At 50.6% G+C, this 17,630-nt stretch overlaps 1 protein-coding gene across 2 annotated transcripts in view; it reads right to left on the bottom strand.

The window, feature by feature from the left end:
• Positions 1-2,190: 2,190 nt before the first annotated feature.
• MVK (mevalonate kinase) overlaps positions 2,191-17,630 on the bottom strand; it is a 37,600-nt gene continuing 22,160 nt past the window's right edge. Inside the window, exon 11 of one of the 2 annotated variants that reach the window (XM_053588207.1) lies at positions 2,191-6,029. In XM_053588207.1, coding sequence (XP_053444182.1) covers positions 5,971-6,029 — 59 coding nt within the window. In that variant the 3' untranslated portion in view covers positions 2,191-5,970. Of the gene's footprint in view, positions 6,030-6,851; positions 17,618-17,630 lie in introns of those variants that run through there. The other variant, XM_053588206.1, reaches the window with a different exon arrangement.

Consider the following 17,630-nt stretch of genomic DNA (forward strand, 5'->3'; position numbering starts at 1 on the left):
TAGTTCATGGTGACAGCAGCTTCCATTTACCCTACACCTGCTGGCTCTGGGCTGGGCCACAAGCACACACCAGTCCATTGGAGACTCTCAACAGCTCAGTGAGTGGTGCTGTTTACAGAGGAGGATGCTAAGGTTCAAAAGGGTTAGGAGACCAATAAGACTCCATTAGGGAGGAGGGGAGTCAGGATTTGAACTCTCATTTGCCTGACACCTAGGCCCATCATCATTTTTTTTTTTTTTTTGTAGAGACAGAGTCTCACTTCATCGCCCTTGGGTAGAGTGCTGTGGCGTCACACAGCTCACAGCAACTTCCAACTCCTGGGCTTAGGCGATTCTCTTATCTCAGCCTCCTGAGTAGCTGGGACTATAGGTGCCCACCACAATGCCCACTTATTTTTTGTTGTTGTGGCAGTTTGGCTGGGGCTGGGTTTGAACCCGCCACCCTCCGTATATGGGGCCGGTGCCCTACCCACTGAGCCACAGGCACCACCCCTAGGCCCATCATCTTAACCCCCACGGTACAAAGGCTTGACTGTGCTGTGCTAACCAGAGACGCAGCCAGAAGAGTGCTCTTAAGGTCTGTGAACTGATTAATCTTGGGAAAAACTAGACATGCTCCTTCAACTGGGAGCAGAGCCATAGCAAGTCCTTTATGCTTCCTTCAGCCCCCATTGTGCTGCCACATCAAGCCCAAGATAAGGGGGCACTGTCCGTTGTGGCAGCCCACTGTCCCCCTGTGTCCCTGGGGAGCCTGCTGCCCCTCAGAGCTTCCAAGAGCTTCTGCTTGGCTGGGGCAGTCCTGATGCCTGTTTTATACAGAGAAACTGAGGTTTAGAGAGGCAAGGGGACTTGGTCAAAGCCAACAGGAGTCACACAGAGTGGGTCCCAACCCAAGAAGCTGACTAGACACCCCCAGTGTGGTGAAATGAGGTTCAGATCTGCTGCATGGAGCCCCTCCCCCTCTTCCCTGTTTGGTTCCTCTCTCCAGGCACCTGAGAAACTCTCCCAAGTTATCGATTGCCAGGGCAGCATTCGAGTCAATATGGTGTACTTTGCTAATTAATCTTTTCCAGATAATTACAGGACATTACTGGTTGGTGTGAAGCGGAGGGGTAAGAGGGTCAAGAGGCAGCCTCTTTCTTCGGACCTGTCCAGGGCAGCTTCTGGCAGAACCCAAGACACTGACCTCTACCCCAGCTCACTGCCTGCCCCTCTCTCTCCTCTCTCTGCCTCCATCTGGGGCTGATGAGCCCTGTTTCCCTCTGGAATCCTCAGCCCAGGACTCCCACCAGGTCATCTCCCCAGGATTGCTCTGGATGCAGCAGGGAACACTGGGAGATGGATGGTTCTGGGTTCCAATCTTGATCCTGGAAATTACTAACTGTGTGATCACAGACTAGTGGTTTAACTTCCCCAAGCTGCAGTTGCAAAACAAAATAAGAGTTTGTAATTGCTGCCTCACAGGCTGCTAATGGTGACAAAACAAAAGAAGGCATCTTAACGCCAATTTAATATGACCTCTCTGGCCAATTATAACAACTGCGACAACAGCTAACACTGCATGTGGGTATTGCCACATTCTGGGACTGTTCTGAGTGTCTGATAGGTGCTACGAGTACTCTATTTTATAGAAAGGGAAACTGAGGCCCAGGCCTGAAGTCACACAGAAAATGGGGGGCAGAGGCCACCTTCTGCTCAGTGCCTGGGATACTGATGGCCACTACATACTATGTCCCCAAGCCCAGTTGAGTGTCTAGCATGGTGTTGCAAGAGCCAGCACTCCACTATGTTAAAAGCCAGGGGACACTATCTCTGGATGGGAAGGTGAGAGTGGCTGCAGGGTTGATGCAGGGATCAGAGATAGCACTTGGGGCTTCCTGCTCTGTTCCCTCATCCCAAAACTCTGGGCCCTGAGAGAGCTCAAAGGGCCTGAGAGAGTTATTGGGCCAGATAGATTCAAGGCCCCATAGTAATGAATCATAACTGGACATTCCTGGATGAAGTTTCCCATTCCTTTGGGGTTTTTCTCTTTCTCCCAGATGTCATTTAACATATAACATCATCGGGCTGCATATACCTATTCCTAATAAACCTCTAAGACTTTAATGAACTAAATAGCAAATTACTTTTTTATTCAAGAATGAAATTTCATCATATTCATAATTCATATTTTATTTCAGACATCTGCTGCTGATTACATTACATTTAACTAAAATTAGATGATGCTCAGAATGCAATTAAGGCTCCGCCAAATTCTTCGGCCCACCAATGCCGGCGGAGCTCAGCGGGGGCCGCTAGGAACCTAATATGTAATTAGGAGCTATTTTCTAGCTGTTTTTAAGTCTGAAAATTAGCTGCCTTTATTAATCACACAGACAAATATAAAGTGGAACCAACGCTCGCTGAAATTTCTAAAAGGGATTTTTTGTTTAATTATACACCACAGAGCACTGCGACTCGTTTTGCATGTTGATTTGTTGTGCACTGACATTTTGACAACTGGTTTTCAATTTGTCTGTAGTAGTTAGGCAACAACAAAGCCAATGGTAATACTTTAACTTTCAAAACCTTCAGTGTGCCAGGGAGAGGGAGAGTGGCATTTCTCGCTGCAGGCCTGTGGCTCGGGCTTTCGAAGCTAGAGACACAGGGAGAAGGGCAGGTGAGGGGCTCAGGGGGTTTTGGGAGACAACGCTGGATAGGGAGGTGGCTGGCACGCTGGGCCAGCTGAGTTAGGAGGCCAAGGCTTGAGCCCTGCTCAGTCGGGTGGCTAAGAGGAAACCCTTCCCCTCTCTGGGCCTCTGTTTCCTCTTCCGCACCGTGAAGGTCTTTGGAGCGTTTAGATGCTGCATGTTGTCTTCTTTTCTTGGTGTGCCTGTACTTTCTACTCACTATCATTTGGCCCCCCGATCTTTCCAGAGGGGTCTTTTATTATCCCATGGCACAGAGGATGAAATTGAGAATCTCTGAGATTCAGCTAGCAGGTGGCTCAAATATGGATCTCATTGACTCCAAAATCTGTGGTCTTAACCACTGTTTCCCTTTCCCTGGCTCAGTAGCCCAGAGCAAGCGGCAGCTTTCTGGGCCTCAGTTTCTCATCTGTGCTACTTGGATATGTTGAAGCAGTCACCTAGTCCTTCTAGGGGCCAGGGAAGTGGCATACAGGCCAGACCCCGGCACAGAGCAGGATTGAACACCTAAAGGGGCCTCTCAGCCCAGTGCAACACTACACCCTTAGAGGTCCCACAGGCCATACTGTAGGTAATACCACCCAGTGATGCCCAGAGAGCTCTCAGGACAGGAGGTGACTGCTAAGGGGCCCAGACTCTGCCCATGCTAACAACAACAATAATAGGGAGCTTCTCCCATGTGCCTAGCCTTATGGTGACATCTTATCACTTACACCCATTAACCCTATGAGGTGAATTCACAGCCAGGTGTGGAGTCTCATGGCTGCTTCAAGCCCAGCTCTTGCCATTCCACTGCTGTGGTGACCTTGGCCAGATCGCCTCACCTGTCTGAGCTTCTGTTCTCACATCCTTAAAATAAGAATGTAGGCCAGGTGCGGTGGTTCATGCTTGTAATCCTAGCACTCTGGGAGGCCAAGGTGGATAGATTGCTCGAGTTCAGGAATTTGAGATCAACCTGAGCAAGAGCGAGACCCTGTCTCTACTAAAAATAGAAAAAATTGCGATGGCCCAGCTACTAGAGAGGTTGAGACAAGAGGATTGCTTGAGCCCAAGAGTTTGAGGTTGTTGTGAGCTATGATGCTGTAGTACTCTAGCAAGGGAATCAAAGTGAAAGTCTATCTCAAAAACATTTAAAAAATAAATAATAAATAAAATGAGTCCTCTGGGGAGGACTGAACAGGGTAATGGGTGGGTGACCCAGATTAACCCCCAGCCAGTGGAAATTACGTGCAACTACCCCATTTGACAGATGGGCATGTTGAGGCTGTGCAGAAGAAAGTAGTTGCTCTAAAGTGTGTGTTGCCAGGTGGGTCTGATGCCACAGCCCACACTTTCACATCACCACCATGAAACCTTCCTAATGCCTCCCCAGGGAATTGGGGGTGGGGGCTGGACAAGGGCCCGAGGATCCACTGTGGGTTCCAGGCTGCTCTGGCTGGCCATCGTGGACCTTCTTCTCTCCTCTTTCATTTCAATTGTGCTCCCTGGAGGGGCTGCCAAGCACCCTCCTGCTTGAACCAAGGCAGGGCAGAGCCCACCACGGGGGTCTGCTGACCCCGGCCCAGGGGAACAGGTGCCACCACCTGCCAAGGCCTGTTCTCGGGAGCCAGCCCTGCCTCCTCCTCCTGCCCATAGGCTCGCCTGATGAAAATGCCAACAGAGAAAAGGAGGTTTTTTGGGGTGACAATGAAACTGCCAATAAAATCTCAAACGCAGAGATAGGCAATGACTATTTCACTTATTCTGACAGTTTGAGACTTTGCTGGGAAGGGAAGTGACAGGCAACTGCTGACATCAACACCACTTCTTTCAGAGAACAACCCCCAGGAGAGGGGTTCCCAGGAGACCTGCCTTGGCCAGATGCCAAGTGGCTGTGGCTGCTGCTGTTGGCAGAAGGAGCCGGGGTCACCCACAGAAGACAGACTGGACTTTATCTGCTTATTCATTCCTTCCACGACTGCCATGAGCACAGAGGTGGAAATGAACCAGCAAAACCCCTGCCCTTCGGGGATGTTGGAGGTGGAATAGTGTATTCCCTATGCATATGACTTTATCCTTGGATATAGGGTCTTTGTGGATGTAATCAAGATGAGGTCATAGAGTGGGCCCTAAATCCAGTATGACTGGTGTCCTTGGAAGAAGGAGAAATGCCATATGAAGACAGTCACATGGGGAGAATGTCACATGACACAAGGCAGATGCAGCTGCAGGCCATGGGGTGCTCAGGAGCACTGACCACCACCCGAAGCTAGGGAGAGGCAAGGAAGGATTCTACCCAGGGTCTCGAGGTAGCATGGCCCTCCTGACACCGTGATTTTAGACTTCTGGCCTCCAGAACTGTGATAGAGTAAATTTCTGTTGTTTTTAAGCCACCACATTTGTGGTACTTTGTTAGAGCGGCCCAAGGAAACTGATACAAAGGGCTTCCATGCCAACTCGGGAATCAGCAGAGACTATCCAAGAAGGGTACTCCTGCTCCCTGAGCAAGGGAAACACTTTGGACTCCAACACTGAAAGGCCCTTCCAGGAACCTAACAAAACTTCCAATCCGTCACCTCCCCTCCATCTTATTGCCACGGCCCCCATCCAGCACCTCTCACCTAACCTCCATCCCTCATGCCACAGCCCTGGGTCATTTTCTAAAGCATAATTGTGACCCTGTCCTCCCTGCCTAAGGCCCACCCTGGCTTCCCAAAACCCTTGGGGTGAACCTACTTTGTGTGGGTGGCGGCCCTGCCTCATACTCACCAAGCCTCGTCTGAGCACGGAGCTGGCTGTGGCCTTGCATGTCCTCCCTGTGCACATCACAGTATCGCACACCTCAGTGACTTTGCTCCAAGGATGCCCTCCCTCACCTCCTGGCACAAAATTCCACCCAGGTACCTCCTCCTTTAGGAAGCCTTCTCTGAGCCCACTCCAGGCTGGGGTATGCACCCCTCTTCTTCTTCCCTGGGCTCCCATAGTAATTGGAACCTGCTGATCTCTCTCACTGTTGTCAGTTTGCTTAGCTGGCTCTTCCCTATGAGCCTGAAAGGCAGGGAAAAGTCTCCTTCCTGAGACCCCCAGAGCCCAGCACATAGTCTCATCTCAGACAGGAAGTCCTCTTGCTATCTTGACCCCAGCCAAACTCAGCCCTTGACCAAGAAGCTGACCTTGGAAATAAATGCTGGCTTACCCATCAAGACTCAGGCCAGGCCACCTTCTGTTTCTGAAGCTCTGTGAGATTGTCCAGGAGTAGAGGAGAGAAATCTTTGGGATCAGAGGGCCTAGGCTTGAGTCCCATTTACCAGCTGGTTGGTCTTGGGCATATTGCTTCATCTCTCTGAGCTTCATCATCTTCATCTGTGAAATGGGAACAGCAAGACCTACAATGTGGGGCTAAATTGTAGTGATTATTGATTGTCATAATGATGACCAGTTCATTGTAATTATAATGATTATTTTGTGGACTTCTGTTTCCAAAATTCATGTGTCTTTCAGAGCCAGCTTCCACGACCCACTCCTGAGAATTGAATCATATGTGCACCCTGTGAGAGTACCCAAGGTTTCTGTCATTGAGTTCTTATAACTCTTTACATATTTATCAGTCATTCTCCCAAATGGATGATATCTCCCATACTGGCAGAGACTGTGTCATTCTTCAGGGGCTCTTGAAAAACTCAACCAAAGCTGGTTAATAATACAACTCCTCACCACCCACTCATGACTTAACACAAATCTTAAAGAATCAAGGACTTGAGCTGAGGAAGAAACCATGGGATAGATAGTGCAAACCAGATGTGACATCAGCATCCTATTTCCACCCAGCTGTGCCTCTAATAGGCTATGAGACTGAAGGTTAGCCTGTCTGAACCTTGATATTCCCCTCTGCAAAATGGGGGACAGAACACCTACTTCTCAGGATGTCACAAGATAATGTACGTGAAACATGTTGGCCTCGCAAACATCCAATGTTAGATGAAGGAGCAGGCGTTTAACCTCAGAGTCTTTTTTTTTGGCCGGGGCTGGGTTTGAACCCACCACCTCCGGCATATGGGACCGGTGCCCTACTCCTTGAGCCACAGGCGTCGCCCTAACCTCAGAGTCTTTAGTTGGATCCTAGCCTCACCCCTTTCTGGCCAGATGATGTTGGGCCTACCTCCCTCCCCCCACCCCAACTCAGAACCTCAGTTTTCTCTTCTGGAGAACAAAGATGACACCTACTACTGAAAGTTATTGTGAGAATGAAATGAGGTCACAAGAATGAAATGTCAAGCCTGGCGCCAGGGCTGTGTCCAATAAGTGGTGGCTGTTATTTTATTGCACTGAATTGTATAACTGTTTGGACCTGCGTTTCCCCACGTCTAGTCCTCCCACCAAGATCCATTAAATGGAATGAGGAAGGGGGTGCAGGTGGGTGTTGGCAGCTCATCCCTCCCCCTAAATGAGGACATTTCCTAGGCTGGGGGCGGCCTTTCTAGCTCATCACTTCAAAGGACTCACCAGCCCCCTGGACATAAGAGGGAGAGTCTAGGGAGGCCCGTCCATCCCTTGTGGTGCAGAAAGGATGACGAGAGAACACCCACTCCCTTCTGACCAACCCCTGACCCACACCCATTCTAAGACCCAGCAGGCCCTTTGGGGCAGGGTATGGAGGTAGACCCAGGGCAGTGGTGAGTGGGGGAACATTATAGGCTGCTTTCTACTCCTCTACTCATTCATTCATTACTTCATTCATTCATCTATTCATTTAATCATAAAGGCCCAAGCTCTTACCACCATGCTAGGGGCTGTGCTAGAAGTGGGAGAGAGAGCAGCTGGCCCTCAGAGAGCTAGCAGTCCTCAGGGAGATAGACAGTGTGACAAGTCAACAAATGGTGGCACAGTTTGGAAACAAAGCAAAGGAAGAGCTGGAAGGCAGCAGGGAGAACTGCTTTGGAAGGAGGGTTGATGGGGAAGGCTCGCTGAGGAGGTGAGTGGTCGGTTGAGGCCTGGGGCCAGCCAGGCTAATGGTGTGATATGGGTGGAGGTGTAATGTTCCAGGTAGAAGGAACAGCAGAGGCAAAGGGCCTACATGTGGCTTGGTCCTAGTTTCCATCGTGGTCATTGCTTCCATTTGCCTAGCACTCCAGAATGAACACACAGCATGAGTGACATCGTATTTCTTTTTCATGGGCTGCATTGGAATGCAAGCTTCCTGAAGGCAGGCCAGGGATGCTGGGCTACCATGGCCTCCTGTGGGACTCAGCATGGTGCCTGGTGCAGAACTGTCACTCATTCACATTTGAGTGACATGAATGTCCCATGGGGGCAGCTGAATGCCCCACACTTCACTTGATCCTCCCCACAAAGCTTGCCCTGTACAACCACCTGGGGAGGTGGTTAATCATATATCTCCATTTTCCACATAAAGAAACTGAGGCTCAGAGAGGTGACACTGTTTACCCAAGATCACATAGCCAGCAAGCAGCAGAGCTGGGATTACAATCCAGTCCTGTCTGGGCTGTTACACTCCACTGCCCAGGCCCTCAAGCCCATGGACCAGGAAGCAGGGTGTGGGCAGCAGAGATCAGGGTCCCCAGCCCCCTCCAAAGGAAGCAAGTCCCAGAGGGGCAGTGTGGCCAGCCGGCTCCATAAATAACCCAGGTCCCTTGGCCCTGCCTACAGTTCAACAACAGAGAGAGAGAGAGAGAGAGAGAGAGAAAGAAAAATACCAACAGCACTAATCCCCTGTCAGTTAAACTGGATATCAGAGGAGACAAGCTTCCGAGCAGGGCGGCCTAATTGAATCGAATTGAAAAGGCAGAATGGCCGGCCGGCTGCCGAGCGAGCGAGCGGGACTGCCGGGGAGCAGAGTGGGTGCTGGCGCAGCTGTCCGGGCCTCACTGCCCAGGGCCAGGGCCCAGTGGGCAGCTTCCCACCCCTGCTGCACAGAGCTGAGCTTGTAGGAGAGATCAAAGAACTGGAGGGAGGGGACCCCAGCCAGGGTGCTCCACCCCCTCAGATCTCCCCTTTATCTGCTGGCTCTGCCATTTTCTCTCCACCCGGGACCCTTTTCCTGCTCCCTCTGTTATCTCAAATAATGTCACTGCCTCTTTAGAATCTATTCATCAGAGCAGAAAGAAGCCGAAGCTGACACTAATAAAAAAAAAAAAAAAAATACCATCTGTGCCTCTCGGGGAAGAGCTCTCAACCCAGCCTCTGGTGCCCCCGCTGCCCTGCCACCCGCCCGCTTGCCTTTTCATGGAGCACCCAAGGGTAATCAGATTCGGGGAGGGAGCCCTGCGACTGGTGATGCCCCCCACTCCCTAGCCCACTCCCCAGAGCAGGGATGGGGGTGGATGGACAGGGGGTGCCAGTTCTGAAGGAGGTTTCCACCCCAGGTGGTTTTCAGTCTGCAGCTGGTTGACTTGATCATTTGTTGTTGTGTTTTTTTAATTGATTTTTTTCTTTATTGCTTAACAGTATTAAAAAATCTAATTTTATCCCCAAATCCCGATTTCAGAATTCTCTGTCAAAACTACTGTAGATGGAAAGGTTTGGACTGGTCCACCAGCCTGTGGGGTAACAGTTAGCTTGAAGCTGGAGCAGGGCTCATGTATTTCACCGAGTGGCCCCTGCAGGCTTGTGAGTTTGAGACCCTGAGCAGGCAGAGTTCCTCAGCATGGTGGAAAACCGGAGGAGGCCACAGCCCAGGGTGTTTTTTGTGGGGCTGACTCCCTGTATAGTGCTCTCCCAACTACAGGAGTCAGGTGGAAAGATGGGAGTCCTGACCTTGGCCTTGCCTCACACACCCATCCCACCTTCCATCAGTGGCTTCTGCATCTGTGTACCCTCAGCCCTTTGCAAAGCCCACTCTGGTCAAAACTCACTAAGGCCATTGGCAGAGGAATCAGCCCCTCCCAGGGTGGATGAGGACACCTTAGCAGCCCTTGTGCTCTTTTTCCTGGGCCTGAAATACTCTGTCTCGACTCAGGCCCCTCTGCCGTTTAGGAAGCCTGGGTTTGAGTCCCAGCTCTACCACAGAGAGACTATGTGACCCGCTTCTGTGCCTCAGTTTCCCCATCCACAGTGTAGGGTTAGGTGGTTCTCTCAGGGAATGGTCTTGATGGATGGTTATCCCTTCCCAAATGGTGGACATGCTTCTCTGAGGCAGATGGCAACCTGGGGTGAGTGAGAGCTGCTCCAGTGCCCACCAATGACCAGGCCAGCTGTGTATGCAGAACATCCCCTGCTGGGTGAAAGCCAAAGGGAACACGAAGCAGATGTGGCCATGTTGACAACAGAAGGCAGGTGCTCAGTTCAAGGGGATTCTCTTTCTCCAAGGTTGTGTCCTCTGACTCCCAGACCCATAATAATCATTGGGTGGCACTGTGGTCTTGGGGACTACATAGCGTCTGAAGCAGCTCAGTCAAGTCCAACTTGTTGCCTGGGTCCCTTGGGGCTGGAAGGGCTGGCTCTTCTCACCATTCTGCTCCCTCTAGGGGTAGGACATATCAGCAAAACCTAGCCTGGCCTCGTGTCAAAGGCAGACGTCAGCTTTGGAGTCAGATGTCACTGGGTTCCAATCCTGGCATGGCCACCTTTGAGCTGTGACATCACCTCTTGAGCCTCAGTTTCCCTCTCTGATAATAACAATAGCTCCCATTTATTGGAGCTCTGCATAACAGGCTGAGATGCGCGTTGTTTCCTAGTATTTCCACTTCACCAACGAGAAATCTCAGTCTCAGAGAAATGGCGCAGCCTGCTGAAGTCCCACACCTGCATGTGGTCAGGCCATAGGTCAAGACCAGATCTGTCTGATCCCAAAGCCCACAGACAACTGGGAGGATTAAACAAGGGCATTAAGGCAAAGTCCCTGGCACAGCTAACAGACACAATTATTTCTATGGATGGGGAAACTGAGGCCTAGAGAGGGCAAGAGACCTGTCAAGGGTGACACAGTGAGCCTTCTTATCCTCTTTCTTTCGGCTTTTTCCTTGCCTTCCCCTCTCCATGTACTGCTTACCTCCCTTCTCCCAGAAATGCTCACCTCTCCATCTGGTCTTCTCAGGGAGAGCACTGTACTTGAAGTCCAGAGACCTCTCTCAGGGCGTAGATTATGCACCTAATGATCACATGACTTGAGGCACAGATTTCATTTTTGGTCTTCGGTTTCCTCATATGGAAAATAGGGCTCACAACACTTTCCTCATGTACTTGCCATGAGTATGCTGGAGGGCACTGATGTGCGAACATCTGGAACTAGGGGCCAGCATGCCTATGAGGATAAGAGCAGCTCCAGCTGATCACCTTCCTTGCCTGGGGCCGAGCCAAGCTCCTGGCATATAGTAGGTGTGCATTTCATGAGTTGAGTGAATAGTGCTTGCAACCAAGGGCCCAGACTCTGCCTGCAGCGCTTGGCAGTGGTAGGGCTGGCAGCTCCTGTCCCTGGGCAGGAAGGACACCCCAGAGGCCCCAGGTGCATCCTAGGAAAGCCCCTCCAACCCTTCAGAATTCAGCAGGCAGGGGCACCTCAGCCTCAGCCAACACATTATGCAAATACCTCAAAATGGATGTTTTCCTTATCAGATTTGAAACATTGTATAACAGACCCTGTTAATCTCTGAGCCAGGGAAGTGAGCCGGGTTTGGCAGAGCTGCCTGTCAAAGAGGCCCAATTGCCATCTTGTATCTTACCTCCTGTGTGTCACTAAGTGTCCCCTCAATAAGCTAAGTGTAGTGGGAAGTGATGTACTTGGGCCTCCCTTCCCCCTCCTGAGGCTTGGTGGGGGAGGTTAGGAGGAGAGGGTGCCCCAGACTATGGCCACGTTCCTGCCCCCAGTTTGCAGGAGGACACAGACCCCCAGGAAAACCCAGCGGCTGGAGGTGTGGGCTCATCACTGGGCCATTTTTCTGCAGCCTCATTTGTCACATTACCAGGTTTATGGTGGCAAAAAGTAAAAAAGACTTTGGTTTGACCTAATAGCTTGAGTCAGTATACCCCAGACTCAGGGCTCTGCCCCAGGCAGAACAGTGTCTCAGACCCCACTGGACAGCACAGAGCCCTCTTACACCAAGTGACAAAGATGTGCCCCGGGCAGCCCCTGCATCGAGGGAGTTTGTGTCCAGCCAGACTGATAGGGTTCAAGCCCCCTTGGGCGAATCACTGAACCTATCTGAGAGAGCGTTTGTTTATTTCTCTACAAAATGGGAGAATAATTGAGGCCCACAATCCAAGATGCTCTGAAACCCAGAAGCTTGGAGCCATATTCATTTGGCAGCAAACCTGTGGGCTGACACACATTATTTGTGGTTTTTACTCCACTTAGTGGGGCTCTTTATTCATACCTTTTGCTGTAGAGTCAAGAGTGGATGAGGCTGTCCCAGAAGCCACTAAGGATGACACACAAGGGTCTATCCCTAAATTCTGCAAGTCTCAATTCCAATTCACACCCGGCAGCAGGATTTTAGAAAAGGTACTATTATTTTGTTGTACTTGCACCCCCAGGTTGTTGTGGGAATTAAATGTGATGGCGCCTGAGGGTTTAGCACACTGCTGGCAAAGAATGTAACAGAGAGAGAGGAAAGCAGGGAGTCCCTGCTCTAGGTCCTGAGATGAGTCTCTGGACACCACGTGTCCCTCTTGCGATGCCTGCACTGTGTGGAGAAAACCAAAAGGCAAAAACAAGGAGTCCACTCACTGTGTGACCATAGGCAGGTCTCTTGCCTTCTCTAGGACTCAGTTTCCCCATCAACAGCATATGAGGCATTGGACTGAATGATCTCCCAGGGTTCTCCTGTCTTTGACACTTGGGACTGTAATTACAAGCATCCGAAACATCTGCTGGGTTGACATGGGTGACTTTTCCCCTTATCCGTTTCAGTTTTGAGAAGACACACAGTGTGAGGCTCTTTCAAACCCTGTGCCCAGCTGCTTGCACATGGAGAGGTGAAGGCTCCAGGCTCAGTTCTGTGAGATGAGGACACATTGTGCACGGTCAGTATGCCCCTTTGCTGTACAGGCAGAGTGGTCCAATGAGTGTCCAGCAATGAAGAGCCAGGAGGTGAGAATTGAGCTGTCAATCGGACAAGGAAGGGGAAAGGGGCCTTTGAGAGGTCACTGGTCACCTCTCTGAGATAACAGCCTAGAACAGAAGCTGGAAGCAGGGCTCTGAGGTCATGCAGACCTGCATTCAAATCCTGCTCTGCCGCTTGCTTACCTCACCATCCTGGACAAGTTACTTCCCTTCCCTGGGACTCGGTTTATTCACCAGCAGAACAGAGGATGCACAGGGAACAGGCACACAGAAAACAGCACCGTGCCAGGCTCACAGTAGGTACTCTGCAAAGCGTTAGCTCCCATTGCCACAGGGATTCTGAACGACCAGCACAGAAGACCTCTGTGTCCCATGGGGTGTCTTAAGCAAGTCATGTACTGGTGAAAAAAAGTGAGAATGTATGTGCATCTGTGCTACATTAAAAGAAAAGTCTGGGCTGTATCAGCCAGATGTGTGTATTGGACAGGGTTCTGGACATTGTGGGGACAGCTGGGGGGAAATGTGACTACGGCCTGTGCATTAGAGATTAAAATATATTGACACAGATTTCATCTTAGGTAGAGGCACAAAACAAAACATATTGACACAGAAAGGTGAATGTTAAAAAAAAAAGCAGGTAACAAAACAGCACTAATGGTATGATCTCATTGTACTGAAGAGCACAAACACAATATACATACACAAGTGCACACAGAGGGAAAGATTTTTTTTTTTTTTTGAGACAGAGTGTCACTTTGTCGCCCTCAGTAGAGTGCCATGGCATCATTGCTCACAGCAACCTCAAACTCTTGGGCTCAAGCGGTCCTCTTGCCTCAGCCTCCCAAGTAGCTGGGACTACAGGCACCCACCACAATGACCAGCTATTTTTTGGAGATGGGGTCTCAGTCTCGCTCAGGCTGGTCTCTCACTGTGAGCTCAGGTGATCCACCTGCCTCAGCCTCCCAAAGTGCTAAGATTATAGGTGTGAGCCACTGTGCCTGGCTAAGGTGGAAGCTGTTAATAGGTATAATCTCTGTGTGGTCTATAAAAAAGTACTTTTTCTTTTTTTTGCTTATCTGTGTCTTCTTTCTACAGTGTATACGAAATGTTTTTGTAATAATAGAAAAGTTAGAATTTGAAAGCCAAAAACATGTGCTAGACTCCAGAGGCACATCACCTGGCCTGAAACCCAGCTTTCTGCCCCTTCATGGCAGACAGTGGTGCTAAGGGACAGCCAAGGAATCTGTCCAAAATTAGCTGCGAGTCAGGAAGGGCTGGGGAAGGGGACACCTGAGAGGGGCAGGCCACAAGACTAGGTGCCTTACAAAGAGTTCTTGCTGAGGAATGAGAATGAAAACAGAGCTCTCAGGCAGGCTCAGTGGCTCACTCTTATAATTTCAGCACTCTGGGAGGCTGAAGCCAGAGGATCACTTAGCAATAGCAAGACCCTGTCCGTATTAAAAATAGAAAAAATTAGCCAGGCTTGGTGGTAGACACCTGTAGTCCCAGTTGCTTGAGAGGCTGAGGCGAAGGATCGCTTGAATCCAGGAATTTGAGATTGCTGTGAGCTAGGCTGATGCCATGTCACTCTAGCTCAGGTGACACTAAGATTATATCTCAAAAAAAAAAAAAAATGAGAGGCAAATGGACTGACTGGTCTAAGCACACTCAGAGGGCCTGATCGTGCCTGCTGACCTGCAGCCAGCCACCAACAAATGCAACCACCTGGCAGCAGTCCACGGGAAACATTCTCAGGCAGAAAAGAATCCTCATTGGCAGAAAGAACATGGGCAACCACAGGAGCCACTGTTGGGGGTGATTCGTCAGTCTTTGCTGCCCATCTCCCAATGTGAGACCTGGGAACCAGGCTGTGAGGGTGGGTATTAATTCATGATGGGCTGTAGAAGCTGGGAGTGGCTCCAAATGCTATCCACCTGGCAAAGGGGATGCGGTACTATGTGTCTGCCAGGAGGTGGGAAATCCAGTTGGCATTAGCTGGGTTTCTCCAACAGTGACCTGAGGAATCTCAATCTAGGGGCTTTGGACCAATGGGGGGAGCTTCTAACCAGCTCTGTATACCATTCTGATGTTTCTGGGCTCTGAAAGATACCTTATCTTTCAGCACAAGACAGTTATAAGAAGCATTTATTGAGCATTTACTATATGCCAGGTACAGTGCCAAGGGCTGTTTGTGTATTTTCTTTCAATCACTATGAAACTTCTATAAGGTGGGCACTGTCACTCTATTTTCTAGATGAGGAAGCTGTGGCCCCCAGAAATGAACTGGCTTGCCAAGTCTAATGGGTTGGTAAAGTGGAGCCCAGGCCACACTTTATAATCACTTGGGAAAAGTTACCAGTGATGGAATCCCACTGAGATCAGTAAAATCAGAATATCTGGGGATGCAGCCAGGCATTCCTGGGTGTCTTTCAGAAGCTCCCCAGGGGATTGTAACATACAGCTGGGAGTCAAAACCACACTAGGCAATGAGAAGTGATGGCTGTACATGCAAATTGTCTGCAAATGTATATCAAAGACAGGTGGCCAGGAGTGGCTGGCAAGAGGCCCATATGGTGGCTGCAGTGGTGGCTGGGTGGAGAGGCTGTGCTGGCCAAGGTACACAGCTGGCTACTTCACTGGGACAAAGCACTCCCTGCTCCAGGAGTGACATCCTGTCCCCAGTGAATGAGAAAGAGTGTGTTAAAGAGCAGGCAGGCTCTGGGGCCTCAGACTCTACTCCAACCCATTTTATAGCTGCCATGGATACCTACGGAAGCTCCGGGAGAACTCTAGGCCCAACTCCTGGAACTGGCTGTCAACCAGCATCTTCCCTGAGAACCGTGCCTCTGGGCCCTGGATGCTCACTCAAACTACAGTAGGAAAATATGCATGCCAAGGACTGGCCCTCACCAAGTGCATCAGGATCCAGAAGAAATGATGAGCCTGAGCAAGGAAGGCTATAAAATTGCAATGAATCTGTGCACGGAGCTGCAACCAGCAGAAGCAGGCTCTGGAGTCAGACTGAGTTTCAATCCTGCTCAGATGCTGATTAGCTGTGTGGCCTCAGAAAAGTTACTCAACCTCTCTGAACTTAACTTATTGATCTGTAAAATTGCACTCTGGGGTTGGGAAAGAGATTTAGAGATGACATATGTACAGTACTGAAAACAGTGCTTGGCCTCTGCTGAAAGCTCTGTATTAATATTATGGTTTTATGCAGTGTTTTAAAGGCCAGGCCAGGGAACTGCCATAAGTGATGCTGGGCCAGCTGTCATTCCTCTTGCTCCCCTGTGCCTGGCAGTGACCGCAGGCAGGCCCAGAGAGGAACCTGGGAATAGGAATGGAGGTGGATCTCCACTCTTCAGGCTGGCTCCAGGCAGGCTCTCTCACCCTCCCCAGAAGACGTCAGCTGGGAAAGGCACCAGCTGCCCCCTAGTGGCCAAGGGCAGACGCACACTAAGCCATTTGAACCAAAACCTGCAATCCCTGCCCCACCCCCACCTTTCTGCCCTGCCTCTGGCAGACCTGTGGCTCCCAGAGGTTCTGTTGACTAAGCGATACCTACACGGGTTTCCCAGTGGATCCCGCCATTTCAGAATGAGCCAGCTTGACCAGCAACATAAAAGCACTGGGGCAATGAACAGCAAGAGTCTGTTTTCTCCACCTGGCCAGTTAATTTCAGAAAGGAACGTCCCAGAGGCTATTGCAGCTTTTTGTTTACAAAAGTCTGTGCATTACTGGGTTCCTGTGATTCCAGATGCTAAGAAGCTCTACATTTCCCTTCTGGAAAAGCAGCCTGTAGTTGTGCTGATGGCCTGAGAGCATTGTCCTGGCAGATGCTGGGCCCTGTATAGGAAAGGCCATCTGGGAAAACCACCCTATCCCTGAGACACACACAGTGACCCAAAGCCCTTAATTCCTTCAATTGTAAAAGAGCTCCACCAAGAAAGTAGCTGGAGAAGAAGGGATGACGGGGACAGGCATGATGGGCTGGAGTCTACCCAGCCCTTGTCTTTCTGCACATGGAATAAAGGGTTTTTTTACTTTTCTCTGGAAAAGTAAAATCTTTTTATTCCTCAAGATCTTTTTATTCCTCCTGCGCCATCTTTTCTGCAAACCCCTCAGGTGCAGACTGGAAGAAACTGCACATTGACCCTGCCTTCATTTAGCCACCCCTCAGGCTGGAGGGCAGAAGGCAAAGGCCACCACCCAGGCAGTCCCTGGGGTAGCCCCAGCTAGTTGGGCAGAAGGGCAGGCATGGAAAGTGCTGACAATTCAGACTAGATGGCAGGTAACACAGGAGGGAAGTGCAGCAGGGGTCAGAAAAGGCTTCCTGGAGGAGGTAGAGGTGCCTGGCCCTGGAGAGTCAGGTGGAGAGTCCAGGCAGAGGGACAGAACAGGCACCCTGCTTCAGCAGCCAGACCCCAGCATCCAGACATCCATCCATGGGGGCCAAGAAGTTCACAGGTAAGGTGGAGGTGCCCAAAGCAGATAGGTCTGTGGGAGCTTCAGGGAAGATGGGGAACCTCCTCATGTCTCAGGTCTAAAGTCTCAGAAGACCCCATTGGGCCCCACTGTCTGGCTGGCTCAAAAGGATGCTGAGTGTTCTGGCAGCTCAGCCCAGGGCAGACTCAAGTTCCACCACTGTGACTGGGCCCACTGCCAGCAGGAAAGGCATCATAGAGGAGCTAGGCACCCACTGGCCAGCACGGAGGCTACATCCATCCCCCAGAATAATCCAGAATGGGCTCTTGGTGGGGTAGCAGCATCACAGGCTCATTTCAGAGGCCATCCAGGGCTTGCCGGACAGGGCTGTCCAGAGAGGCAGCTGAGTGAATGGAGACTCCAGGGGCACCAATGCTGGTTTCCCAGCAGTCAAACCCACAGCTGGTCAGTGCTTGCTTTGTGGCCTCCACTTCTGGCTGTGCCAGACCTGGGGGGAAGGA

The sequence above is a fragment of the Nycticebus coucang genome, chromosome 4 (assembly GCF_027406575.1).
Source record: "Nycticebus coucang isolate mNycCou1 chromosome 4, mNycCou1.pri, whole genome shotgun sequence".
NCBI classification, from domain to species: domain Eukaryota; kingdom Metazoa; phylum Chordata; class Mammalia; order Primates; family Lorisidae; genus Nycticebus; species Nycticebus coucang.